The 24,915-nt window shown below is 44.3% G+C and overlaps 1 protein-coding gene and 1 long non-coding RNA gene across 10 annotated transcripts in view; one reads left to right on the top strand and one right to left on the bottom strand.

Annotated features, from left to right (window-relative positions):
• cep112 (centrosomal protein 112) overlaps positions 1 to 24,915 on the bottom strand; it is a 44,770-nt gene that overhangs the window by 3,429 nt on the left and 16,426 nt on the right. For 7 of the 9 annotated variants that reach the window (XM_049744211.2, XM_049744214.2, XM_049744213.2 and 4 more), the window contains 3 exons: positions 16,662 to 16,880; positions 12,907 to 12,969; positions 11,343 to 11,501 (listed from right to left, as the gene is read on the bottom strand). In XM_049744211.2, coding sequence (XP_049600168.1) covers positions 11,343 to 11,501; positions 12,907 to 12,969; positions 16,662 to 16,880 — 441 coding nt within the window. Of the gene's footprint in view, positions 1 to 21; positions 11,502 to 12,906; positions 12,970 to 16,661; positions 16,881 to 18,785; positions 18,854 to 24,915 lie in introns of those variants that run through there. The other 2 variants (XR_011088294.1, XM_049744220.1) reach the window with 2 other exon arrangements.
• Positions 3,427 to 23,154, top strand: LOC137841010 (uncharacterized). The gene is made up of 2 exons (XR_011088297.1): positions 3,427 to 3,572; positions 10,131 to 23,154. It is a non-coding gene; the product is annotated as an uncharacterized lncRNA (long non-coding RNA).

Here is a 24,915-nt window from a genome sequence, read left to right as displayed (position 1 = left end):
AGGTCTCAAACTCGAGCCCACCGTTCATTTTTCTGTGGCTCACTGAAGCAAATAATAGTGCATCCACTTGATGTTGCATTTTCATGAATTGGATTTGTCTTCACTTGAGTGAGTTCCCATTGGCAAAAGTATTAAGACGGAAGGAGGAATGGGAAAGAGTCTGCGTCTCCACTGCGGCTCGATGAGCTTCCGCACAGCAAGGTTGCGACCGTCCTCCATTTGCTTCATAAGATAATGATTGGCAAAGAAACGCCCCAACAAAAAAAGTGATCAAAGCCAATTGCTCCCTGTGTCTTGACGGGTAATTATTATCTCATGAGAGTAATTACGGCGAAGATGACCTCATTTAGCTCCTTTTAAAGAGCAGGGTAGAGACTTTCTCACACTGGGGATTAGCCAAATTTTCGAGGCGCGGCCAAGCCCATCATTAATGCAACGCTTATATTTATATTTGCGAGGCAATAAAAGCGGGGAAGCGTCTCGCATTCGTTCCAAGGGCTCACTTGATGACATTGACCAAAAAGGGCGGCAGCTTCAATCACTTTGCCTCTTCAACATTCTGACAAGAGAAGCAAGAAGGGAATATAAGCAATGAGAGAAGAAAGTCATGAATGCATTGTGTGTGTGTGTGTGTGTGTGTGCGTGCGTGCGTGCATGCGTGTGTATCGAAAGAATGGCGCGCATGAAACACAGAAGCAGATGTTTGGAGCGCACATGTGGACACTTCGTCTTTGATTATTGGGCATGAAAGGCAGAGAGTGAAAGGTGCACATGTGCGGCACACACACAGCAACAAGTGTGTGTGGGGGGGGGCACGTCTCCCCTTGCGGGAGTCGAGTGAGCGGGCCAGGTGTGAGTCCTTTTCTGGTGTGCTCAGGGGCCAGGTGAGAGGCATGACCACCAGACGCCAAAAATCCCACGTTGGCGTGTGTTTCGGGCTCCGGGGGGCACGAGACGGAACGCTCTTCAAATCTCCGAAGCGTCGAGGCTTGACTTCCAACCTGAGCTCATTTCAACAGCATTTTCCATGCTGACATGGAGCTCGGCAGGCGATTTCTATGGAGCATTTGGTGCCATTCATTTTCAGATCGACAGAGCGTTCGTTGGTCGTCCCGATGCTACTTTGCAGACGTCCCGATTGGCTGCCCACATGGCTACAAGCGTTGCCGGCGATTTCGTCATTCCATTTTGTTTATTGTCAACCAAAGGCTGCAAAACAACAAGAGAGAGTGCAAGCCGATGGATCGACACGCTTGTTATGTGAGGGAAAGCTAAACTTGTCTCTGAAACTGGCATATTCCAATCGATTGCTCACACCTCAACTCAAACGACGATCTCGGGGGACTTCAACCCACTCCATTTCTTTACCTGGATTGCAGTTGAGACTGTTCAAATGTTCCCTGAAACAATGTGCTCACGCTTCATAATTGATTGCTATCATGACTATTGTTTGCTTTGGGAAAATGTGTCATGTGATCAACGTCACAAACCGCATCGCATGCCATATCAAAAAGTTAACAAGGTGCAGCGGTGCAAAAGTCCCCGTTTTGCCAGTTCAACCACTGCAGCGCAGTTATTACGCAAAGCCTTTTCAACTTAACATCAAACAAACAAATGGCAGTGGCGGCTTTAGGGCGTCATTTTTCATGTCACGTCAAGGGAAATGTGACTGACATCTTGCAAACATTGCCAACACCCAAGAACATTTTTAGCGTGGATGCTGTGTTAAATAAAGTTTGGAAGCAGCCATTTCGGATGAATTCCAGAGCTCCAACTTTGACCAACTCGTACTACCCAATGAGTCTCAGCATGGGCGGCATTCTTTTGAAAACCTAAAGTTGCCTTGTTATGCAAACCTTCAAACTGAAAAAAAAAAGGTGGTGGCTCTCAGGTGTGGTTTTTCCATCCCCCAAAACGTGACAAGGTGACTTAACAGCTTGTAAACAATCGTGGCGCACAAAGAGATCAGGCTGCACGCCGCCAAAGAAGCATTGTGTTTTTTGTTTTAAACCAGAATCAGACGGGACTGATGACTCTTGGCGCTCATGATCTATCTGATTGGCCTACCTTTTAAGCCATACCCTAAAACAACAAAAAAATGATGGCCAATGAGGTATGTTCATGACCACTAAGGCAAACAGAATTAAAAAAAAAAAAAAAAAAAAACATGTAGACATTTGAGCATAGTTGCCTGAAGAAGCCGCCCTGACTGGTTTAGTCTGAAATTTTTAGTCTGAAATGGCAGGCTGCAAACTCCGAAACAGTCCTTTCGAGGCTGCCGCCCGGGAAGTTCCAAATTCGCCCCACGGAGGATGCGGCCTCCAAATTTGAACATGACTGAAGTCAGCAAGTTTCTTGTAAGATGAGGGACGTTGATTGACCAACGGCTGCCCTGCCAACCCTGCTCAGTACATGGGGCCCTTTTCAACTGCATGCGGCTGTTTCATGAGTAGATGCCAGACATACTACGTATAAATCAACTTGGAAAGCACGCAGAGTATCCAGTGGGAGCGTAAACTCAACATGGATCCCCGCTGTCCCGGAAGAGGACGAGCAAGCGTGACGAGCCAACAACAACCCCTCCCCTGCCCCCCAGCCGCATCTTTGCAATAAAACCACTTGTGATTCCCGCAAGTGTGACACAGCAATTTTGCAGGTCTTCTGGGAAGCGAGACTTTCTTGTGGGCCTTGCTGGTGTCATGTTTTGTCTCTTTCATGTGGCTTCTGTATTTATGCGCTTCAAAAACATCTCTGAGGGTTGAAGTCATTACAATAATAGGGACTAATCGAGAGTCCAAATCGTTCCCCTGATGAATCATACAAAGACGGTGGAAATGTTTCGCTGCTAAAGCGGGCAGACAGAAGAGATAGTGACGATGTACACGGCAAAAACACCCACATATCATATTTAGTCCAATAAATGTCACATCCAAAGATCTGAAGAAAACACGATAGCTATTACTCAATATGTTGCGTCTGTCTCCATAGCAACCGCTCAGAAAAACGAATGCCGGTTTCGTTTTTGTTGGTGTTCCGATTGTCAGAGGAAACCGTTTTCAAAACACACTTCTCTACGAAAGAGCGCTTATTGAAATGCAGGCTCGTACGTATGTGCTGGAACAAACAAACAAACAAACAAACAAACAAACACGCACACAAACAAACAAACAAACAAACAAACAAACAAACAAATGTTTCGCTCATTTTTTACACTTGCAAGAAAGTCCAGAGTGTTCATGTGTGTGCGGTTGTGTCTGTGGAGGATTGTGGTTAACTGCGTCCAGATGCTGAGAGTGATGTGGCCTTTATCTGCCATGCATCTTTGCAAAACAGACCAGCAAAAAGTGGGAGGATCTCATTTGCTCAGAGAAAACTGGCGAGAGAGAAAGAGAGAGTGAGAGAGTGAGAGAGTGAGAGAGTGAGAGAGTGAGAGTGAGAGTGAGAGTGAGAGAGAGAGAGAGAGAGAGAGAGAGAGTGAGACAGAGAGAGGAAGAGAGAGAAAGTGAACGCAGGAAAGAAAAAAGGAGAAAAGGAGAAAAGGTGAAGAAGAAAGGTTGCAGACCATCCGAAAGGTGAGAAGCAAATCCACTTGTTCGCCTTGAAACAACTGCTACTCGACTGAAACAAGCCTGTTGCTGCCGCTTGTGCAGCAACTGACACACACAGACAAACTTCACCGAGATGTGCGCACTAAAGCATCAAGTGAGCGCCGGTATGATCTTGCCCTTCTGTGACGCCTTTCCTGGGTGGTCTTCTCCTGGCGCAGATAAGCGAGGCCAGGCCAGCGTGGTGCGTCTCCCAGTGGGAGAAGGGGGAGGGGAAAGAAAAATGCCAGGGGCCTCTTTAAACGTGACTTTTTTGTTCGGAGCCGCTTGAAGTGCGGCGGGCAGGGGCCTTCTAGTTGCAGAGACCTGTCAGAAGTTTCTCCCAAAATCGAGATTAAAGAGATGACACTCAAGCTGCAGCCAGCACGCGCGCACGCACACACACACGCATGCAAGCAGCAGTAGTTGAAGTGTGCAGGAGGGTCTACTGAACTGCTTGTAAATAATAGAGGAGAGACGGACTGCTAGACATGAGTACAGATTTTCTTTGAACTACACTTGAGTGAAAAGGATGTAGGGAAAAGTAAAGAAGTGAGGAGGAGGAGGAGGAGGAGGAGCGGTCTCCCTCCTAAGGTGTCAGAGGGGAGAAACTTCTCCCCACCTCTCCCACTCTGCTGCTGTCCATTGTGACGCCACTGATGTCCAGTCATAAAGACACATCACAAAGGCCGTAAGGGGGACGCACTGAACTGTTCTCGCTCTCTCAGCTGAGCCGCTGCGAGCATCAGTAGAAAGAGAATTGAAAACCAAGCTAAATGCACTGTACGTCCACCCGTGCACTCTGCGAGCTTTGTGTCTCAGGTTAATCAAGTTCCGTAGCTCTGGGGATGCCAAGTACATTTAGCCCAGTCCTTCTCAAATAGTGGGGCGCGCCCCCGATGCAATTTGGTGACCCCGGGGAACATGCATTTTGTTGGCTGTACTAGACTAAAGGGTATTTACACATCCACGGTAGTAGGTAGGAGTGAGGGTATCATTGTAAGAGTGTGCGGAGGGAGTATTGGCTCTATAGTGTTGAGCGCACGGAACATACGCACACACAGTACAGAGCAGGCAATAAAAAGTGCAGTGGGACACCATGGAAAAATATTTAACAGGGTTGAAAAGAACGGCGGAGAGAGACGGAGATGAGAGAAATGAGAGTCACCCGAAAGCTAAGACAAGGAAATATGACGAAGCGTATGTAGTGTACTTCAGTGTGGCTACGGTGGGAGACGAGGAAAGACTCGTGTGTTTACTCTGCCTTAAAATGTTGGCAGCGGATAGTATGAAGCCAAAAATATTAAGGCGGCACTTAAAGACATTGCACCCCAACCACGCTGATTGAGTTGTTTTTTTTTTCAGCGAAAACGGGCTGAATATTGCTAACAACCATCCTGCTTTGTGAACCCTATTCCAGTCAATCAGCAAGCACTGTAAGCATCATATAAAGCAGCGTACCATATTGCTCAGTGCAAAAAAAAAAACGCACCATTGCAGAAGAGCTGATACTACCTGCAGCTGTGGAATGCTGCCTCATTTTGATTAAAAAACAGCACAAATTGTTTTCTTCATTTTTGTTTTGTTAAAATATTTTATATATTGTGCTCCTGAGTTAATGTTGTTGATTACTTTGAATTGAATATTATTTATTGCTGTTATTTAATATGATTTATGTTCATTATTATTTTATTGTATTTTTTCAGCATAAAATGGCAGTTGGTCAAGTAATTATAATTTATTTTTTAATTTCAGGCAAAGTGATGCACTTGGAATCTGATCTGTTACAGACTAAAAAAACAATGTTATTAATAAGGTTATTCTTTGTTGTAAATTGATCTTTCTTTTTTATTTATTTTGCGTTTTCTTTAATGTTAATAAGGGTACAAGCATGGGTGGCGCAAAATGTTCTTTTCCCTGGGGGGGGGCGGGCTCACAGAAAATAATTGAGAAGCACTGGTTTAGCCAAAGCACTGCGGGCAACAACGAATAAAATCAAAGAATAAAATCACAATGGAATGTTGAAGGTTTTTGTTCAAAAGCTAAAGTTACGCGATATTGCCGTTTCAGAGTCTTTTTCCCGCTGTGCAAGTGGAAAAACATGTAGTGAGGGCAGAAAGACAGGTGGCCAAACAAAACATCCATCTCCTCTGCACCATTTCAAGATGGCCGCCTCCGGTCACGTTATCTGCCACAGCATTTTAGAGAATAAATTGCTCCATTTCGAAATGGAGCCCTGTCCTATGATTGGAGTGCGCCCTATGCAGTGGATTGTTTGGTGATGGAAGCACAGTGCACTCATTTAGCCATTTTCAACTATAAAAAAGTCCATATTTGGTCCACGCCTGGACTGACCATAGGGAGAACCGGGAGTATTCTCGAAGCGCCGGCCTAGGATTGGCCTGCTGGCCTGCGTCTCTTTGTTTTTTTGTGTTTGTTTTGTTTTTTAAGTCTGCCGGTGCGGCGGCGCGCCCATCAGAGAGACAGGCCAGGCCATTTAGACCAGGAGCATGTGAGGAGGGAAAGACGATTGGTTTATATCAATTAACACCTGCCCCCACAGTCCGTATCAACCACACAGAGCGCGTGTGGAGGAAGGGGTGTGTTACGTACCTCAGGTGCCGGTTGCTGTGGTGTGTGTAGCTAGCGAGCGGTGCAAGTGAGGATAATGGACTTCGAACGTGGTAAAAAGAAGAAGAAAGGCGGTGCAGAGAGGGACAAAAAAGAAAGGCACTGGAGGACGACGCGGCCAAATGCAGAAAAGTTACGGATTTATTCAGCCCTGCACACGGTGCCATTAAAAACTCTGTGTGCCCGCTCGTGTATGCATGCCAGTTTGCATGTGTTGTGTGCATATGTGCCGCTGCCATGTAATAAGGCTGTCCCTCTGTTGATTTATTGTTAGATTTACTAGTTCTAGTTGATTTTGTAAGTTGAAGAGTCATTTGTTATTCTTTCTTACATGCACATTCCTCTAAACTTTGTAACTGCCCCTGGCTAAATTTTTTAGTAATGTAATCCTCAACACCATCACAGAGAGCATCCACTGTCGTTATGCAGCTTCTGCAGTGCTCTGGCTCAGACTTTGCCTGCATGGACCCAAGAAACTTTCCTCACATCAGGGATAAAGGGCTTCCAAAAACAGCTCTGGGAGAGCTTAGCAAATGCCTGGCCATATTTGATGACCGTGCCACAATTCCAATGTGGGAGACACTGAAGATGACACCTTCACCTGGTTGTAAAGTTAGGACAGACATTGAACTTTCAGAAGAGGATGTGCACACTGAGGATCCTGAGAAGGGCCTGGAGTTAAAGAACACTCACTACTCCTCTTGTAATGACTGTCACATATGCTGCTATCACATCCTGTCTCATTTCAACTTGCTCACAGATGCCCACCATGTCATTGGTCTAGCATACAAGTTCTTGCTGACGTTGCCTGTAACACAAGTGGCCTGTGAAAGGACCTTCTCGACACTGAAATTTGTGAAGAACAGACTTCGAACTTCTAAGAGCCAGGACCGCCTAGAGCAGGGATGGACAAACTACGGCCCGCGGGCCACATCCGGCCCACGGGACCGTTTAATCCGGCCCGCCAACCCTAAATAAATTGTATTATTAAACATTTTTTTTGGGTCATTTTGCCTGCAATGAGTGCGTTTCCCCAGTAGATGGGGAACCACTCGCCTGCGCATTTACTACCGGAAGCCGTGTCAGAAAGCTCGGTGCACACTCACAAGTGCGTGTACGTACTCAGTAGTACGGAAATGGCGCACTCGCGCTCTATTTGTATCATTTAGAGCGTGGGCTGTGACGACAGCATTCTTGTAATTTGCGCGCCGAGCTTTCAGATACAGTTTTACGCTAAAGCCACCCACAAACCTTCCCCTAGAATCCTTCCATTAAAATGAGTCGCCCAAGGAAAAGCAAGGTGGACACTGAGTGCCGAGTGTTTAAAAAGAGTAGCCAATTTGGCTCGATGTACGCGACGTGACGTTCAGCCACATGAACATCAACATCAACCCGTCACAGATCTAGGTAAACGGACCAACACCTCGGATCTCTCCTAAGAATTGCCACAACAAATTTTACTCCAGACTATGACACACTAGCAAAAAAAGGGAGACCAACAACACTGTTCCCATTGAAAATGAAGGGGAGGCTTTCAAGTTTGTTGTAAAAAAATGCATTTTGAATATGATCTGTACAAATAGCAGGGATTGAAACTAGCGACCATTCTCATTTTCAAACAATGCAGGATGCTCAAGGACATTGATGCACCACCTGTTTGTGACTAATCTTAACCTGTAAAGTTCTTAAGGCTTACTTTAAGGAAGTGTTTCCCGTTTCCTCACCTCTGTTACCAGGTGTTTGTGAGTTAAAACTCTGCTCTGATTTTCAGATACCCCTCACCGTGTTGCTGTTTTGATTACTTTATTTGGATGTATGCTTTCACCGATTCTTCAAGATGATATATTTGGTCAGAATGTTTGCCGTTTGATCTGTCAAAGTCAAAGTCAAAGTCTCCTTTATTGTCAATTCCTCCGCATGTCAAGACACACAAAGAGATCGAAATTAAGTTTCTCACTATCCCAGGGTGACAAGACAGAGTTCACAACACACATACAAGTAAACAACACAGGAAAAATAAAACAAGAAGATGAACAATAAGATTGATAGCACGCTAGCCGCTCCCGATGCACAGCAGAGTCCGGAAAGATGACAGTCAACCAGGCCACTGTGAACACGAGCACACAGCAGGCACGCACTGTCCGGTTCGTGGATCCTATCAGGCGAACGCAACCCATCTTGTCGTCCCGCGAACGAACGTACGCCAGGAGAATGGAAGGCACGGCTGGGCGAGGTGGGTTGGCCGCAAGCCTGGCCCGACGTCTCCGCGCTGGCCCCTCTTCCGCTGCCTCGCAGACCCGCTGCCGACGCATCCCAACAATGCTCTAGGACGGACCAGTCCGAGCTCACGACGCAGTCCAACCGGGGGAGGAAGAGCAGGCCAGTCCGGCGTCGCTCCATGACGAAGCAGTCCGAGCGCCCTTAATCTCTCCGCACCAAAGTCCAGAACGCCATAAAACCCACTTCCGCCGATGTTGAGCAGAACATGCCCGCCGCACTAGTAGCACGACGTATCACACGGGACGAACATACACAAAACTGCCGGACAAACACTCAGTCACAAAACACCGAACGGGACAGAGAGTGGCCGCTGCGTGTGTACGCGCCGCCATCTCATAAGATAAACATCTTTCATTAATCTGACCTGCAGGCACTGAAGTGATGGAGACTGTTATTCATAATAACAGTGTCGTATTTTCTGAGAATCACTGATAGCAGTTTTTTAGGGATGTTTTTTTTTTTTAATGCTGTTAATAAATGCATTTGTTTTCAAAAAACCTTTTTTGAATATCCATGCTTTACTACCCACTAAAGGCCAAAATCTTTTATGCAATGACCTTTACGTGTGTGTGTGTGTGCGTGTGTGTGAATGTGAGAGAGAGTATTTTATTGTATAGTATTGCACATGTTTTATCAGCATGTTAGTGTTTGAATGACTGCAATGTGTAAGTGTGCATTGTCTGTGTTTATGTTGTGAATGAATATGTCAGAGAAAGAATTGTAAATTCAGTATGAGTAAGTTAGCTGTGTGTGCGTGTGTGTTGTGTGTGTTGTGTGTATGTGTGTGTGAGAAAGAAAGACATTTATGTCAATGTCTTCTTTAAATGTTTTTAGTTAAACTGCACATTGGAGACTGGTCAAACGCAATTTCAAACTTCTGTGCTAACCCTGTTACATAGGATTTTTGACAATAAAGTAAACTTGAACTTGAACTTATATTACTTCACACAAACACTACATCCATCTGCTCCTGGTTTGGCCCCCCGGTCAAAATTTAGAACCTAATTCGGCCCGCAAGTCAAAAAGTTTGCCCACCCCTGGCCTAGAGGCTTTTCTGTTGATGCCAACAGAGAAGGAAATATTACTAGAACTTGACAGCGATGGTATCATTGATAAGGTGGCAGAATCCAGTGCTTTGATGCATCGCATCCTGACCTTCTAAGGCAGCATTTACAAACTATGGGTTCTAGACTTAATTACAAGTGGGTTAGTGGGGGCTAGGTCCTATTTTTCCAGCACTTTATTTTGGTAATGTGTAAAGAAGTTGAAGTTATTGTTTTAGTCTAAAAAAGAAATAAAGACACTGTCTTTATTACCTGTCTACAGTATTATTTGATTTGATTATTATTTGGTTTGAAAAATGAAAACAGAAATATTGACTTGTACTTGCCATATTGTTAATATACCTTTTCTTTACATGATAATGACAGTGTATATTATTTGTATCTGTCAGCAACTTTTTCACAAAAGAGGACTACATTTACTTGACGTGTCTGCACGCGCGCACGAGCAGGCGCGCTCGAGCACGCACGAGCGCGCGCACGGACACACATGCGCGCACACACACACACACTCAGCTTCTGCAGGTATCCACAGCACCTGTTCTTGATCCACTGCTGCCATTTCTTCCCATAGGCAAAGTCATCCATCCTTTCAAGTCGCTCAGAAACGAAGACATACATCAGACCGGCGCAAGTCGGCACGAGCTGCCACAAGGAGCCAACTCGCATTGTTTGTTGCCTCAGCGCCCGGGAAGCCTTCATTAACGCTGCCGGCTAAAAACGACGGGAGCACGCATTATGTAAGCTGTCACTTCACCCGGAGGATGTCCAAAGGAAGACCTTGCCTGCCTTTGACAAGCATGCCAGGAATCAGAAAGGTGCGCCCCAACACAATATAGCCGACATGCGCTGCGCCACAGACAAGGGTACTAACTCAAAGCTAGGTTTGCTCCACAAGCTTGAGGGACATAAAAAGTGTGTGGATAGAGAAGGCCAACGTCAGAAAAGAAGATTTCAGTTTGTGTGCTCGGGCGGGTAGGCTATAGAGAAGTGCTGCCGCGGGGAGCGAGAACAGCAGCGCTGATCAAAGCCCAAGCGGGTGACACTGTGGGCGGAGTGCCATTGTTTATTCACCAGCCACCTTTTGGCAAGGCGAGAGGAGCATGTGCACCTCCGAAACAGTTTGAAGAGTTGGAAAAGGCAGTCTTGGAAAAGAGTGTGTGCGTGTGTGTGAGTGTGTGCGTGTGTGTGTGTGTGTGTGTGTGTGCGTGCGTGCGTGCGTGCGTGCGTGCGTGCGTGCGTGCGTGCGTGCGTGCGTGCGTGCGTGGGTGCACTCACCTTCCACTTGGCAAGTGGAACGCGGCTTGCATTCGTGACACATTTGGCAGATGCGCAGCACAGCAAGTGTTTGTGACCGGAGGCGCTGCCGAGCAAGCTTGTGAGTCGCATTACCATTGATGACTTTACAGACATAATCGCACTCATGACTTCAAGCTGCTAATTTTTGCTCATACAGACACAAAGCCCTCCGGCCACACGTCGCCTGCCCGCCTCCAAGCACAAGCCTTACAATGAGCATCCAAAAAGGCCTCCACCACTGACGCCAACGCGGTCACAGAACAATAGCCATTCCACTCATTTAAGTGAGCCTCGTCATCCGCTTGACCCGTAAAGTCGTCTTCAACTGGTGGCCTACGTTTAGGAACACATCCCTTGGCCCAGACACTACAGGCGGTCTTGATTTGGCCTCTCGCGGGCGCCCGCTCAACTGCCGCCGCATCCGATGCTTTACTTCCATTTTCATGTGCTCGCCTTGTGACTAGCATAAAGCCGCAGTCGCACTGACCTGGTTGACCTGGTTGGCCTGCTCGGCCTGCTGGCTCAGATCTCGCCTGTCTTGCTCCCGTTGATGGTCGGCCTCGTTGCGCTGCATCTCCATCGCCCGCCGCAGAGCAACGGCTTCCTCTTTGGCGTTGCACACGGACTGCTGCAGCTCAGCAATTATCTGAAGGACACAGAATGAGCAAATGTGCACTGGGAATGCTTTTGAGCCCAAGACCGAAAGCCCCCGTGAGTGAGTGAGTGAGTGAGTGAGTGAGTGAGTGAGTGAGTGAGTGAGTGAGTGAGTGAGTGAGTGAGTGAGTGAGTGAGTGAGTGAGTGAGTGAGTGAGTGAGTGAGTGAGTGAGTGAGTGAGTGAGTGAGTGAGTGAGTGAGTGAGTGAGTGAGTGAGTGAGTGAGTCGGTCGCTCGGTCAGTCAGTAAATAAACTTTAGTCGCCGTCCCAATTTTTGAGGAACATGTCGTCAAGGGGCAAACGTTCTCGGGCTTCTTCATCTAAGTCGTAATGAAAACACATTCCACATGTGCAGTGGATTTTAACGAACGCTCACCTACAATCATGACTTGCCCGCGGTGGAAGAAAAGGGGAAAAAAAGCAAACGACAAAATGGATGAGAAAGGGCAAAAACACAAGTTCCTCTTTGAAGCACTGAGCCACTTTGTGTTGGCCAACTTGCGGTGCAAAAAGGGACTGCCTTGCCTTGGCATTCCAAAATTACCATTCTATTTAAGCCAGCGTCAGGAAAGCAAGGCAAGATGACAGAGCAAAGCCAAGGGGGGAGGGGGGGGCTGGAGGAGCAGCCTGGCTGGAATTTGCGCAGCGTGTGGGAGGACGACAGAAAAGGGAGGAAGATTAGCTTCCATTTTTTTGTCATCAGGATCGCCAACAAACAGCACATTTTGATGCTAATATGTCACTTGGACAAGTTAGAATGCAAAATGCGTTCAGCACTGGGGCAGCGATTCAGCTAAAGGTCAGAGAGGCTACAGCAGTAAAAGAAGCAAAAAACACAAAATGCAACTGTCCATCCAATGCGTTCCTATTAAAGTGGCAACAAGTGGACTAACATGGCCCATTTTGTTGATTCGTGCCTGCGAATCACGTTGCAAGCAAATTGGCGTAGCTCGTCAACGGCTGCCCAAGAATCGAGATGCCCTCCTACGAGAGCGTCATACAAACACTCATGCGGCGATTTCCTCCTCCTTTCTTCCTTGCTGACCAGCTGAGGATAAAAGGAGCCATCTCCCGCCAGTACGGCAGCTCCACCCACTGCGGGCCCGCTCGTGAAGCGAGCGGAGAAGAAGAGTGAGGAGCGGTTCACAGGTCACCTGCTCGCAGAGGCGCTAATTAGGGCCCGTTTGCGTACGCGAGTCGGACTGTGCCCTACCTATGTGGGCGCGATGCTAGCGTAAATGCGGAGCTCCCTCCGGATAATGCTACCTTTTTAATTGGGCTATTAGGAGCTGTGCCCCCTGTCAGACAAGAAGGGCTTCCTAACCTTTGTGGTTCACAGGCCTCTTGTTTACCTTGGACTGGGCTACCTGAATTCAGTTTTGCGTGAAGCGGTTACCTTTGCGGACCTGGCGAGTGTCTGACTGTACTCCTTCTCAATGTGCTTCAAGCTGCTGTTGGCCTGAAAAGACACAGACAGGGAGTCAAGCATGACCATTAGAATCAAGTGACAGTGCCATGAAATTGTTTTATGCCTTCCTCACATGTTTTCCATCACAGAGATGCTTTTTATCTTTCGAGTCAAACACAAAAAATTACTTCTAAATGATTTTATTGATGAAGAAAAATATAATGCAACGCTTTTGGGCCAAGATAAAAAAAAAGTAATTGCTTGTTTAATTACAAGTTAACGGTGAAAGGTGACTTCAATTTCACTGGCCACACACAGCCTGATTTGTTGAATTAAAAAATACAACCAATACAACCTACCCGAATCGATGTACAAAACAAACAAACAAACAAACAAACAAACAAACAAACAAACAAACAAACAAACAAACAAACAAACAATCACACAAAGCAACCAGGCCACCCATCAGACAAAGTCTGGCTGTGACCTTGTGTGCCGCCCCCCTCCCTGTTGGCACGAGGCCACTCGGTAGTGACTGCACACGTTGCGTGTAGGACGCCATTTCTATTTGATCTCACGCCAACAATGCGTCGCTTAAAAACAAGGTTGGGGGCTTGGGGAAAATAAAACCGAGCTGCCAATTAGCTACAGGGGACAAACAAAGACGTCGGCCAGAGAAGAAGAAAACGGAGCGGGGCGGGGAGGGGGGTCCTTGAAAGTGTCTTTGCCGTCGACACGTTTTTTGCTGTTTTTAGACATGCGCTGTAGTTTTTCATTCTTTTTAAAGCCGGTTATCCCACACATGAGCCAGCTGCATGTCAGACGTCAGAATGTTCGAGTGGCAGGATGCGGTGCAGCTTGGAAGTGCCTTGCTCAAGACTGGGAGGCACGCTCAGAAGTTGGTTAAAAAAAAAAACACACAGTGCTCACTACTCAGAAATTCCCTTTACTGACGGCCACTCGAGGGAATATCGCAGGCAGAATTATACAACATCATGCATTATACAGTTGAAGGCGCTCATGAGCCCATAAAGACGTGCAACCTTGTCGAAAGGGGGGTGGGGCAAATTGAAAGCCGAACCATTTGTACCGAACGTGTCGGTGCGAACACGTCGGTGCGATCGTGTCGTACGTGCGAGTGAGCACGTTCAAAGCGACGGCCTGCGCCTCGCCGAAGGCATTTGCGTGGGGCCAAAGGCGCTCTGAGGCTGCGTCAAGCTCTTCGAGTGCCTCGCCCACCTTTGAAGAGCGCCAGCCTGAAAGTCGCTCACCAGAACTGAATTCACCGTCAGCAACGGGAAGCAGCTAAGAAAGTCAAAAGATGTTTCAAGGCCACCTCATGGAGGAGCCAAACTGTGAGCTCAGTCACTGCAGAACGGAACGGAAACACCTCGCACAGACTTCTTAACAATAAATTCTGCATGTCTTTTCAAGTCAGTGGGAAAGAATTTTCAGAATGTGTCGAGCGCAGTCCGTAACCCTAACGGGATATTGCATCCAGATGGCATTTTTTATCCCCCCCTTGGCTCCTCCCACACGTTTCCAATAATCTCGCATCGCCAAGGAGCACTTGTGCTTTTCGGCATTGCAGCCCAACTTGGCAGGGAATACAAAAGATGACAATGTCAGCCGACAAAAAGGCCAGGGCGCGCATGCGAGGGGCAAAGGGAGCGGCGGCAACAAATTATTGCAGCTGATTTGTTGGGCTAAGGTAGGAATTGAATTCTGGTCCTCAGCTCCAGCCGCAGCAGCGTTTGTGAGCATTCAAAATGACTCAGTAAGAGGAGTTCAAAACGGCGGTGGCGGCGGCGGCGGCAGAGCCACGGGAGACGCTATTTGCTCATTTGTCTGTAATCATTGCCGTCTCGTAGGGAGGGAGCTGCTGCCATAATGACAAGAGACTTTCGTTTACATGTCGCAGTGTGCCACGGCTGCCTGTCAGGAGACATTCTCTTCAAGCTTACTTGCTTGCTGTCAGCGTCACACGACACAAATATGGCACTGACGCCAAGTATACATCCAAATTGTACAAGAAGAATCAGACGCTAACTGTTACACCCATAACCGTTATACAGTAACGATCCCCGCCCGGTCGGCGTTTAACACTTACAATGAGCGCTGAGCTCACGAGCTTTAATCTCGACCTCATGATTGTGTTGTAATGGACCAGAACTTCAACCTCTTCTTTTAAGATGCATGTAGGATTGATCTCATGAGAGCAGTCTCACGTGTCAATACTTGTGAGAGGCGCCGCAGGTAGCTACAGAAAGAAGACACGGCCCGGAAGAAGACCAAATCAAGAGCAGATTCACCCACTTTGCAGCACATTGGACCTGTCGCCAGACGGACTCATTATGTAGAAAGTTTGACTCTACTTTGTGACAGGAGACTGTGTGTGTGTGTGTGTGTGTGTGTGTGTGTGTGTGTGTGTGTGTGTGTGTGTGTGTGTGTGTGTGTGTGTGTGTGTGTGCGCGCGTGTGAGGGGAGGGGAGCAACAGCCACGGATTGGTGTGCATGGAGGAGAAAAGAAAAGCTAGATCGGGAGGTGGTGCAGGTGAGAGAGGGGAGCCGGAGCTCGACTGCATCCAGCAGATGAGGCGTCCTTATCAGGCAGCGAGATGGCTTCACAGGCCTGTCAGTTGAGCACCCAGATTGGAGGACACACACGCGCACGTGCACACATAGACGTGCAAAGATAAAGTTCAATGGCAACACCTAAAAAGCCTTCCCCTCCACATCCTTTTCCTCCGTGTTTCGACTGCTCAACTAACAGCGGGAAACAAGCTTTTTCTTATCTGCTCTGATATTCTGTTTCTCATTATTTGACTCCCAAAAAAGCCCCCCCCCCCTTTTAAATGTCTTTGATGAGAATCTATTCATGGATTTAATGGGTTTATTTGGCCTTTTTTTCCTGGATCTGTGAGATGTGTTTGAAAAAAAAGAAAAAAAGGAAGCGGCCTGCCCAGGCTGTGCTTCCAAGAGCATGGCGAACTGCAGAGGACAGCATTTTCGTGCGCATCAAAAAGAAGTAGACATTTGAAGCTCAGCAAACACGGCCACGCAGTCAATATACATCTGAGGCAGGCCTGCCTGGCTCACTTCAAGCCCAAAACTGGCTGCAACAAAGTCGCAAGTTTGCCCTCGCAGCCACCAAGTCAAACTTAGAAAGTGTGTGTGTGTGTGTGCGTGTGTGTGTGTGTGCGCGCGCACGCGCGCGTTTTATGATTCTTTTTTCTTTTCACTCACTAAAGAGAATGGCAAAGTCATTCATCTTTTTTTTTTTTTTTTAAATGTACAGATCGTGTTATCAGCCACCTAAATTCAACATTTACCCATTTGAAATCCTCACAAGAAGAAGCAGAGACCGCGAAAATAAAGAGCTTGGACGGATCCAAAAGCAGACAAAAAAAAAAGAACCGGTACAGCTCATCTCTTTCAAATGGGACTGAGCCTGTAATAAGCACATTCTCCTGCTCTGGTCCGTTTCCTCCCCGGTTGTGTGCCGGCCAGCCACATGAAGGCCAAAAAGACCATGTTGGGTTTGGACTCGGGGAGCAGATGCTGCCGCGCATCTGGCGCACGCATCAACAACAACGGCGCCTTTAATCCACACCACCTGTAGTTCGCTTGCAACGCTACGTGTCAAGTTCACCCATGCGGAAAGTGACCTCGGTGGCAGCTTGCAGAAATTTTTTTTCAGTGCCTGATGCAAATTCCAAAGTCGCGTAAGTCTATTTCCATACCTTCTCCTGGGCCGTTTCCTTCTCCTGCTGGTAGCTTTGCTTGAGGTCGCGAAGGATGCCTTCCGTGTGTGAGAAGAGCGCCTGGTTGTCCAGGTGAGCCTTTTGCTTTTCCTCTTCCCGTAGCGCGGCCATCTCGGCTAACTGGCGCTCGTGCTGGCCGCGGGTCGCCCGCAGCTCCTCGCGCAAAATCCGCAGCTGGGCCTCCAACTCAGAAATGATCTGCAAAGATCACACACGCGTTTTCATAACCGGGATGTGATTTTCACACAAACATTTACTGCGATGTGCGAGGAGCAGAGGAAGTGCCACTGCGCACAACGCCATGATCAAATCATGTCATCTGTAGGGTTGCCACCTGTGTCTGACAAAAATCCTGTAAATTCTGACCATTGAATCGACCTTTTTATTTGTAAGCAATGGCGCGCTTCGCACATCTAACCCAAGATAAAAATCACCCTTCTACACTGTAATTGTATAGCTCTAATTAATAAAAATGACACTTGTTAGTTATTTGTTTTATTAATTGCTTAATTTAATAGCAGGGCTTTATTATTTTTGGTTTATTTTCAACGTTTTTTTGTCGTGGACACCTGGAGGCAGTATTGGGGGGAAAAGGGGGTTATAAATAATTAGGTTCCGTTTGCTTATGTGGAATAAAAACAAGTAATGTAATTTTTCCACAGTCTGCAAGGAATAACCAAATGTAGTAATGTAAAGTGTAATGTCAAACAGCTCACCTGATTGCTTAGAGTGTGGTGGGTGCTTTGCTTGTGCTTCTGGTGCTTGCTGCTCTTAGCTGGGTTCGATTTTGATGTTTTTTAGACTTGGCGCGATCATCTAATGCGGTTTTACCTTAACATTTGAGGAGAATCTTCGCTGGGCACAGGGAACAGCTAGCATAAAATGGATTGCAAGGGCATGAACTTAGCATTTCTCCTGTTTTCATTGTTAAAACATGTCCAGCATTTATATTTTTTTCTTTACTGTCATCACCTCCTGTAGCACCCTCGTCATCCGTGTCTCCACCCATTTTCACGATAAAACTGCACTATTTTTAGTCACTGGATCCTTTCCTTTCTCTCTCTCCTTATCCTACACACACTCCGTTTCCATCTCACCATTTTGAATGTGCCGCCACTGCCCGCCATTCCACCACCACAAATGAGTATTGAAGGAATGATGTCGAAATACAAAAAGTCCTGCCTCGCTACAAAAACAGATATGCTCAAACCTCATTGAATAAAGTACATAAGCAGACAAGTATATTCACATATTAAATAAATAAATAAAAGAAACATTTTAAGCATATATTATACCTACACACCAAATCAATAAAGACATAACTAGACATTTTTGATAAGTGGTGATGAGAAAGGTTTTTATAACTTTATGATCTGATATATTTCTGAGGACTTTGAAATAACAAATGACTTTTGATATATTGCCTAAATAGCTTAATGACCCTTAAGGAACTGTGGAATGCATGCCTGATGTTTTTTCTCTGAATCATGGACACAGCCAGAGTCGTCTTGACCGTTCAGTACTTGATTGTATCTTATGTTTTGACTAATGCTAGACGCCAGTTTTTGATTACTACTGAACGTTCTGCACAGAGGGAAATATTTTGGCCTAACAAAGAAAAGATACGGTTGGAAACATGATTAAACTAAAAATATAATGACGTAAGCAAAGACATGAAGTATCAAAAGCACAAACTTTACATAGTCAGGTAAGAGCAATAGATTAATGATGTCACAGCCAAAAGCTAACATAAATTCACACAAGATGACACAATTGGAAGAATGAGGTACGATAGTGTATGTCCAAGATTGGAGGAGAATGTTCACAGGAAAGTCACGTGGAGATAAAACCAGCAGGTGCCAGAAGGAGCCACCCGAGAACTCGGCCAAAGATGATCGCCAAGGCCGAGAGACGGGATGGAAGACAACAGCCCCCTCCACACACACACACACCAACAGCCCCCCACCTACACACCGAATCACCCATAACCAGCACCACTCCCATGGAAGCAGACTCTCCTTCGAACTTGCCCCACCCCGAAGACTCATCGCCCATCAATCCCGGCCCACAATGTGCTACTGAATATAAAACTGATCTAACAACCTTGGACTTTGCCTTTTCTGAATGGAGACTCTCCGCTCTTGAAGGGCCCAGCGCTGTATTGTACTTTCCTGAAAACAGAGCTTTTTGAACAAGAATTGTGATTGAACTCTATTATCCATTTCAATAGCCGGAGTCTATATAAAAATTTTAGTAGCATTCAGGCTTACTTAAACACATTCAAACAACCATTTAATATAATAACTATTTCTGAGACCTGGATTACGACTGAGAAGGTAATGCACTTTGAGATGGAAGGCTATGAATTCATACAAAATAACAGACAGAGTAAAGGTGGGGGTGGTGTTGCAATCTATGTTAATTTGAATATGAAATTTAAGATTGTAGAGGCTATGACACAGGTAGTGGACAATCTTCTTGAATGTCTCACGATACAGATTTGTGTTGAAAAAAAAAAATACATTATTATAAGCTGTGTCTATAGAGCTCCTGGTTCTAGCATTGAGACATTCACAGAATGGATAGAAAGTGTGATTATACATAAAGGCAACAAAAATATTTTTATTTGCGGGGATTATAACATTGATTTATTAAATCCAAATAAGCAACAAAATATTGATGATTTTTTAAATTTAATGCATAGCCTGAGTCTCTTTCCTACAATCACTAGACCCACGAGAGTAACATCACAGAGTGCTACTCTGATAGATAACATATTCACCAATATAATAGAAAACAGGACAACAAGCGGGTTATTAATTACTGATATTACTGACAACCTTCCAGTGTTCACAGTATATGACAATAACTTCAAATCTGAAATTGGGGTGTATAAACAACAAAGTAGAATTAGGACAGATGAGACAATTGCTACTCTAAAACATGAATTAATGGAACAGAACTGGGATGCAATATATAAAGAAAAAGATGTAAATAATGCATACCATAAATTGATGACTATATTCACTTCATTATATAATAAGCATTGTCCAATCAAGGAATATAATAAAAAAACTAAATATAAGAACAGACCATGGTTGACGAAAGGCTTAAGAAATGCCTGTAAAAAGAAAAATTTACTCTATAGGAATTTCATAAAACAAAGAACAGAAGGCGCTGAAGGTAAATATAAGAGATATAAGAATAAATTAACCAATATTATAAGATTAAGTAAGAAAGAATATTATAAGCATAAATTAGAGGATAACAAAAATAATATTAAGGGGATATGGACTCTCCTAAACCACATTATTAGAGAAGGTACCGAACAACACAAATTACCAAAATATTTTGTTATAAATGATACTGAAAATTATAATATGGAAGAAGTAGCAACCAGTTTTAATCAGTTCTTTGTAAATGTTGGGCCTCAAATAGCAAAAAAACATACCGATTCCAGCGCCAGATGTAGGCAACAGAGATAAATTAATAGAAAGGAATCCTCACTCAATGTTTTTAAAGGCAGTTGATGAAAATGAAATCATTAACATTGTAAAGCAATGCAAAAATAAAACATCTACCGACTGCAATGGGATTGATATGATGTTAGTTAAACAAATCATTGAGGGGATTTCAAAGCCACTTGTGTACATCTGTAACTTGTCATTTTTAACTGGTACATTCCCAAAGAAGATGAAAATTGCCAAGGTCATTCCTCTTTATAAAACTGGGAGCAAACACATTTTTACAAACTACAGACCTATCTCAATATTGCCACAACTCTCAAAAATATTGGAAAAGCTTTTTAACAGTAGAATGGATGGATTTTTGGAAAAACATAAATTATTTGCAGAGAACCAATATGGTTTTAAAGTAAACAGATCAACAGCACAGGCATTAATGGAATCAATCGAGGAAATCACAGATGCAATAGATAACAAACGACATGCAGTGGGAGTTTTCATTGACCTCAAAAAAGCTTTTGACACAATTAATCATAATATACTATTCAATAAATTAGAAAAATATGGGATAAGGGGAATTGTATTAGACTGGATAAAGGATTATCTGCGAGAACGGCAACAGTATGTAAAGTTGGGTAATCACTGCTCTGGATATTTGGACATAGCTTGTGGTGTTCCACAAGGGTCAGTTTTAGGCCCTAAATTATTTATTTTGTATATAAATGACATGTGCAAAGTCTCTAAAGAACTAAAACTCATCAATTTTGCAGATGATACAAATATCTTTTGTTCAGGTGATAACATCCAACAAGTGGAATCAGTGTTGAATGAGGAAATGAAAAAAATAAAAATGTGGTTCGACTGGAACAAATTATCATTAAATGTAAGTAAGACCAATTTTATGGTATTTGGCAAAGCGAACATAAAGATACGAATAGAAATAGATGGGACTGAAATTGAAAGAGTGCAGGAAAACTAATTTCTTGGGGTTATAATAGATGACAGGCTGAGTTGGAAGCCACACATCAAAAACGTAAAGTCTAAAATTTCAAGAAGCATGGCAATCATATACAAAGCAAAATAATTACTGGATTATCATTCACTTCGTACACTTTATTGTTCTCTTGTCTTGCCCTATTTGCATTACTGTGCTGAGGTTTGGGGGAATACTTATAAAACTTCACTACAGCCACTTATCATTCTGCAGAAAAGAGCAATAAGGACTATTCATAAAGTCAACTACTTGGAACACACAAATCCACTTTTCATACAATCCAAACTATTGAAATTCACTGACATAGTATCTTACCAAACAGCAATCATCATGTATAGGGCAAAAGCAAAACAACTACCAGAAAATATCCAAAACTTATTTAGGAATCGGGAGGGAGGTTATAAGTTAAGGGGGAATCACAACTTCAAAATCTTAAACATAAGAACAACCTTAAAAAGTTTCTGCATCACTATAACTGGGGTCAAACTATGGAACAATCTAAGTGAGGAACTCAAGCAAAGTCCAAATATCCACCAGTTTAAAAGAATGTACAAAAATATGTTGTTTAGCGGGTACAAAGGCTAAAAGTGCCAAAGGGCTACACACAAGTTAAAATGAAACAGAAAAATAAGTGTGAAAGTGTATCTACTTGTGTTCTGTTGTAGAATTACAATATATGTTGAATCATTGGTTTAATGGATAAAGTGAGAAAGGGGTAGGAATCTAAAAAGCTATGCTTCTTCCTACTCCTTTTCGAGCATTCTATTGATTTATTTACTTATGTATTATTATTATTATTTATTCATGTATTTTTGTTTTTTTGTTTGTTGGTTTATATTTTGTTTGTTTGTTGTATGGACTTATATGTGGCACTTTAGAGTGTGATTTGTTTTGTTTTTTCTTTTTTTGTTTTGGATGTTCGAAATAAAGATATCAATCAATCAATCAATCAATCAATCAATCAATCAATCAATCAATCAATCAATCAATCAATCAATCAAAACTCAACCAATCTGTCTAAGTCTAATTTCTGCTTCAGTGTCTTTGCATTTTCCTAAATCTGAAGAAATCAAACGAGCACGCAGTGAGTAAATTGGATAACAGGTGATTGGCAAAGGCTTTTGCCGTGAGGCGCAGATAACGCGCTCCCTAAATTGTGGACAAAATCCAACAGTATGCTATGTCATTTTTCTAGAGCCAATAAGGCTGTGCACAAGTTTATGGACGTAGGCATGCTACAATTAAACCAGGGATGTCAAAGTCAAACACACCGAGGGCCAAAAAAACAAATTTGCTACAAGCCGAGGGCCGGACTGGTTCAATGTTTATTAAAATATATCGGAATGATTGCACATAGCCTTTTGAACTAAGACCTAACACAGTGTACATTATTTAATGATTAAATGAATATGGCAATATTTTGTTATGGCTCTGTCAGTAACTTCAAGGGAAAACATTTTCAACAGCCAAACAGCAAAAAATTCTATTGTTTTAAAAACAAAATGTGTTTCTTAATATCAACATAAATGCATAAGTAAAAGTGCATGCATTATAAACTGAAAATGTATTATTGTGCTGCTCTATGATCTACCGATCATTGCTTTCAAATCGTAAAATAAAAAAATAATCAAATCAGTTGTATTCTTTCTCATGGCTCTTATCTGCAATTTTCCCTTGGTCCATTCAACTGAAAAATAAATATAAATAAATAAAATTCAAAAATTTACGGCACACAGACAAAACAATACTTTCTTCAAAGAAAAATCCCGTCTTGTAGAAACAAATGTAAAAATGTAACCGAATTAAAAAACGGAAAATACGTTACTGTTCTGTGATGCTCACTTGTCTGAGGCTGAGCCTGATACTTAGAGGTGTCTCATTGTTTGTACAAGTTCATCAATGTTCGGGGTTAGGCTCTGAGGCTCAAAACCCGTTTTTGATCAACTCTCCTTCTGCAAAGGGCCGGGCTGATTTGGCGATCTCTTTTGCCACAATAAAGCTAGCCTTGGCAGCAGCCTCGCTTTGTGATTTAGCATACGTGAACATAGCCTGTCTGGACTTAAGGCCTCGTTTTAATTCTTCCACCTTCTGTAGCTTTTGTTCATATTCCATATTCTTGTCTTGGTCTGTGTGTTTCTTAGACGTTTGATAGTGCCTTCTTAAATTTAATTCTTTCATTACAGCCGCATTTTCTCCACACAGAAGACACACAGGTTTGCCTCTTACCTCCGTAAACATGTACTCTGCCTCCCACCTGGCCTGAAACCCCCTGTTCTTAGCGTCCACCTTACGTTTAGCCATTTTTGAGGAGGGGGGTATCAGAAAGTTGAACTCTGCTCTGACTACTGATGAATAATGAAGCCGCTTGTGCGAGCTGCAGGGACATCGCGGGCTACCGTTGCATTGTGGGAAATGTAGTGTTGGTGCGTGCAAAACACCAGCGGGCGGCTGTGACCTGCGTGAAGTTGGCCCCCCCGCCAACTTCACGCAGGTCGGCTGTGGCCTACGGGCCGGTTCTAATAGTAATTCAATATCATCCAGGGGGCCATAGATAATCAATTCGCGGGCCAGATCGTAACTCTGACATATGTGAATTAAACTGAAATACACATTTTGCACAACATGTAGAAAAATCCGGGACATATCAGTGCCAGACAAATATTCTTTTTTTCCCCAGGAGAGACGATGAAAATCCGGGCCAATCAGGAAAATCCGGGACAGGTGTCAACACTAGTCATGTGGTTTGACATCCATACAGGAGCTAAATAGGCATTGCGCGATTCTGACCACTAGGGGTGGTAGAGTTTCATGTTGGTGTGCAATTTGAGCAAAGAAGAAGTGGAAGTAGTACAAAAAGAGGTGAAACTAGAAGATGGAAACGGAAAATTAAAATAAAAAGGAGATGGAGAGTTTTGAAATGAAATAGACAAGTGCCTCTGGGAAATACACAAAAATGGAGCATGATGTCATCAAATGCCAAAGAATCTGCCTCTGCTTTCTCTCTCCAGATGAGCATAACTTATGAAGCTGGTTAATATTCCAAACGCCACTCCTGCTCGATGTTTCCTCATTACTATTGTCAGTCAAAGCGAAGGCGCACATCTCATGTTGGAGATGCAACACATACAAGATGACTTCCATCCGTCCTACTGCATCGGAATGGGAATCAATGGTGGCGTCAAAGGCTGGAGAGCAAGCTCGGCGAGAAGTTTGTCTCCCGTTGAAAACTGGCAGCACCTTGACAAGCCCACAGCTGAGAGGCCCGTCGCATCGCCAAAGCCAACGCACGAGCCCGCGAAGCCCAGAAAAAAGAAAAAAAAGTCAGACTCGCCGTGTTGCTTGTCATCATCACGTTGGCGAGATTGAAATGCTTTGAAAAAGGGACGGCCGCCTTATTTAGCTCTCAGAAGAGCGGCACATTGCCATGCTCTTTGATGACCAAAGAGAGAAGAAATTGTTATTCAAGACACCATTTGAGTAGAAAAAAAACAAGAAAAGACATTTACATGGAACAGCCAAGAAGAACGCTCCCTGCTTGATACCTGCGATGTTGTAAAATGGAATTTTCCATGTGGTGTGGTGCACAGATTGGATATTAGGCGCTTATTATTTCCACATAACAGCAATGCAGACATTCAAATAATGAAGCTGACAACTTCATGGAGCAGCTTCGAACATGTGACATGTTTGCCTGCCTGCCTCACTTTCAAGAAGCTCGCCATTCCTGTCCTCCATCCCAGCGAGGTCCGAATGGCAAACCACGCTGCTGAATTTG

The sequence above is a fragment of the Syngnathus scovelli genome, chromosome 16, assembly GCF_024217435.2.
Source record: "Syngnathus scovelli strain Florida chromosome 16, RoL_Ssco_1.2, whole genome shotgun sequence".
Lineage (NCBI taxonomy): Eukaryota > Metazoa > Chordata > Actinopteri > Syngnathiformes > Syngnathidae > Syngnathus > Syngnathus scovelli.
Note: the sequence above shows the minus strand (reverse complement) of the source record. Positions and strands in the feature narration are given on the sequence as shown.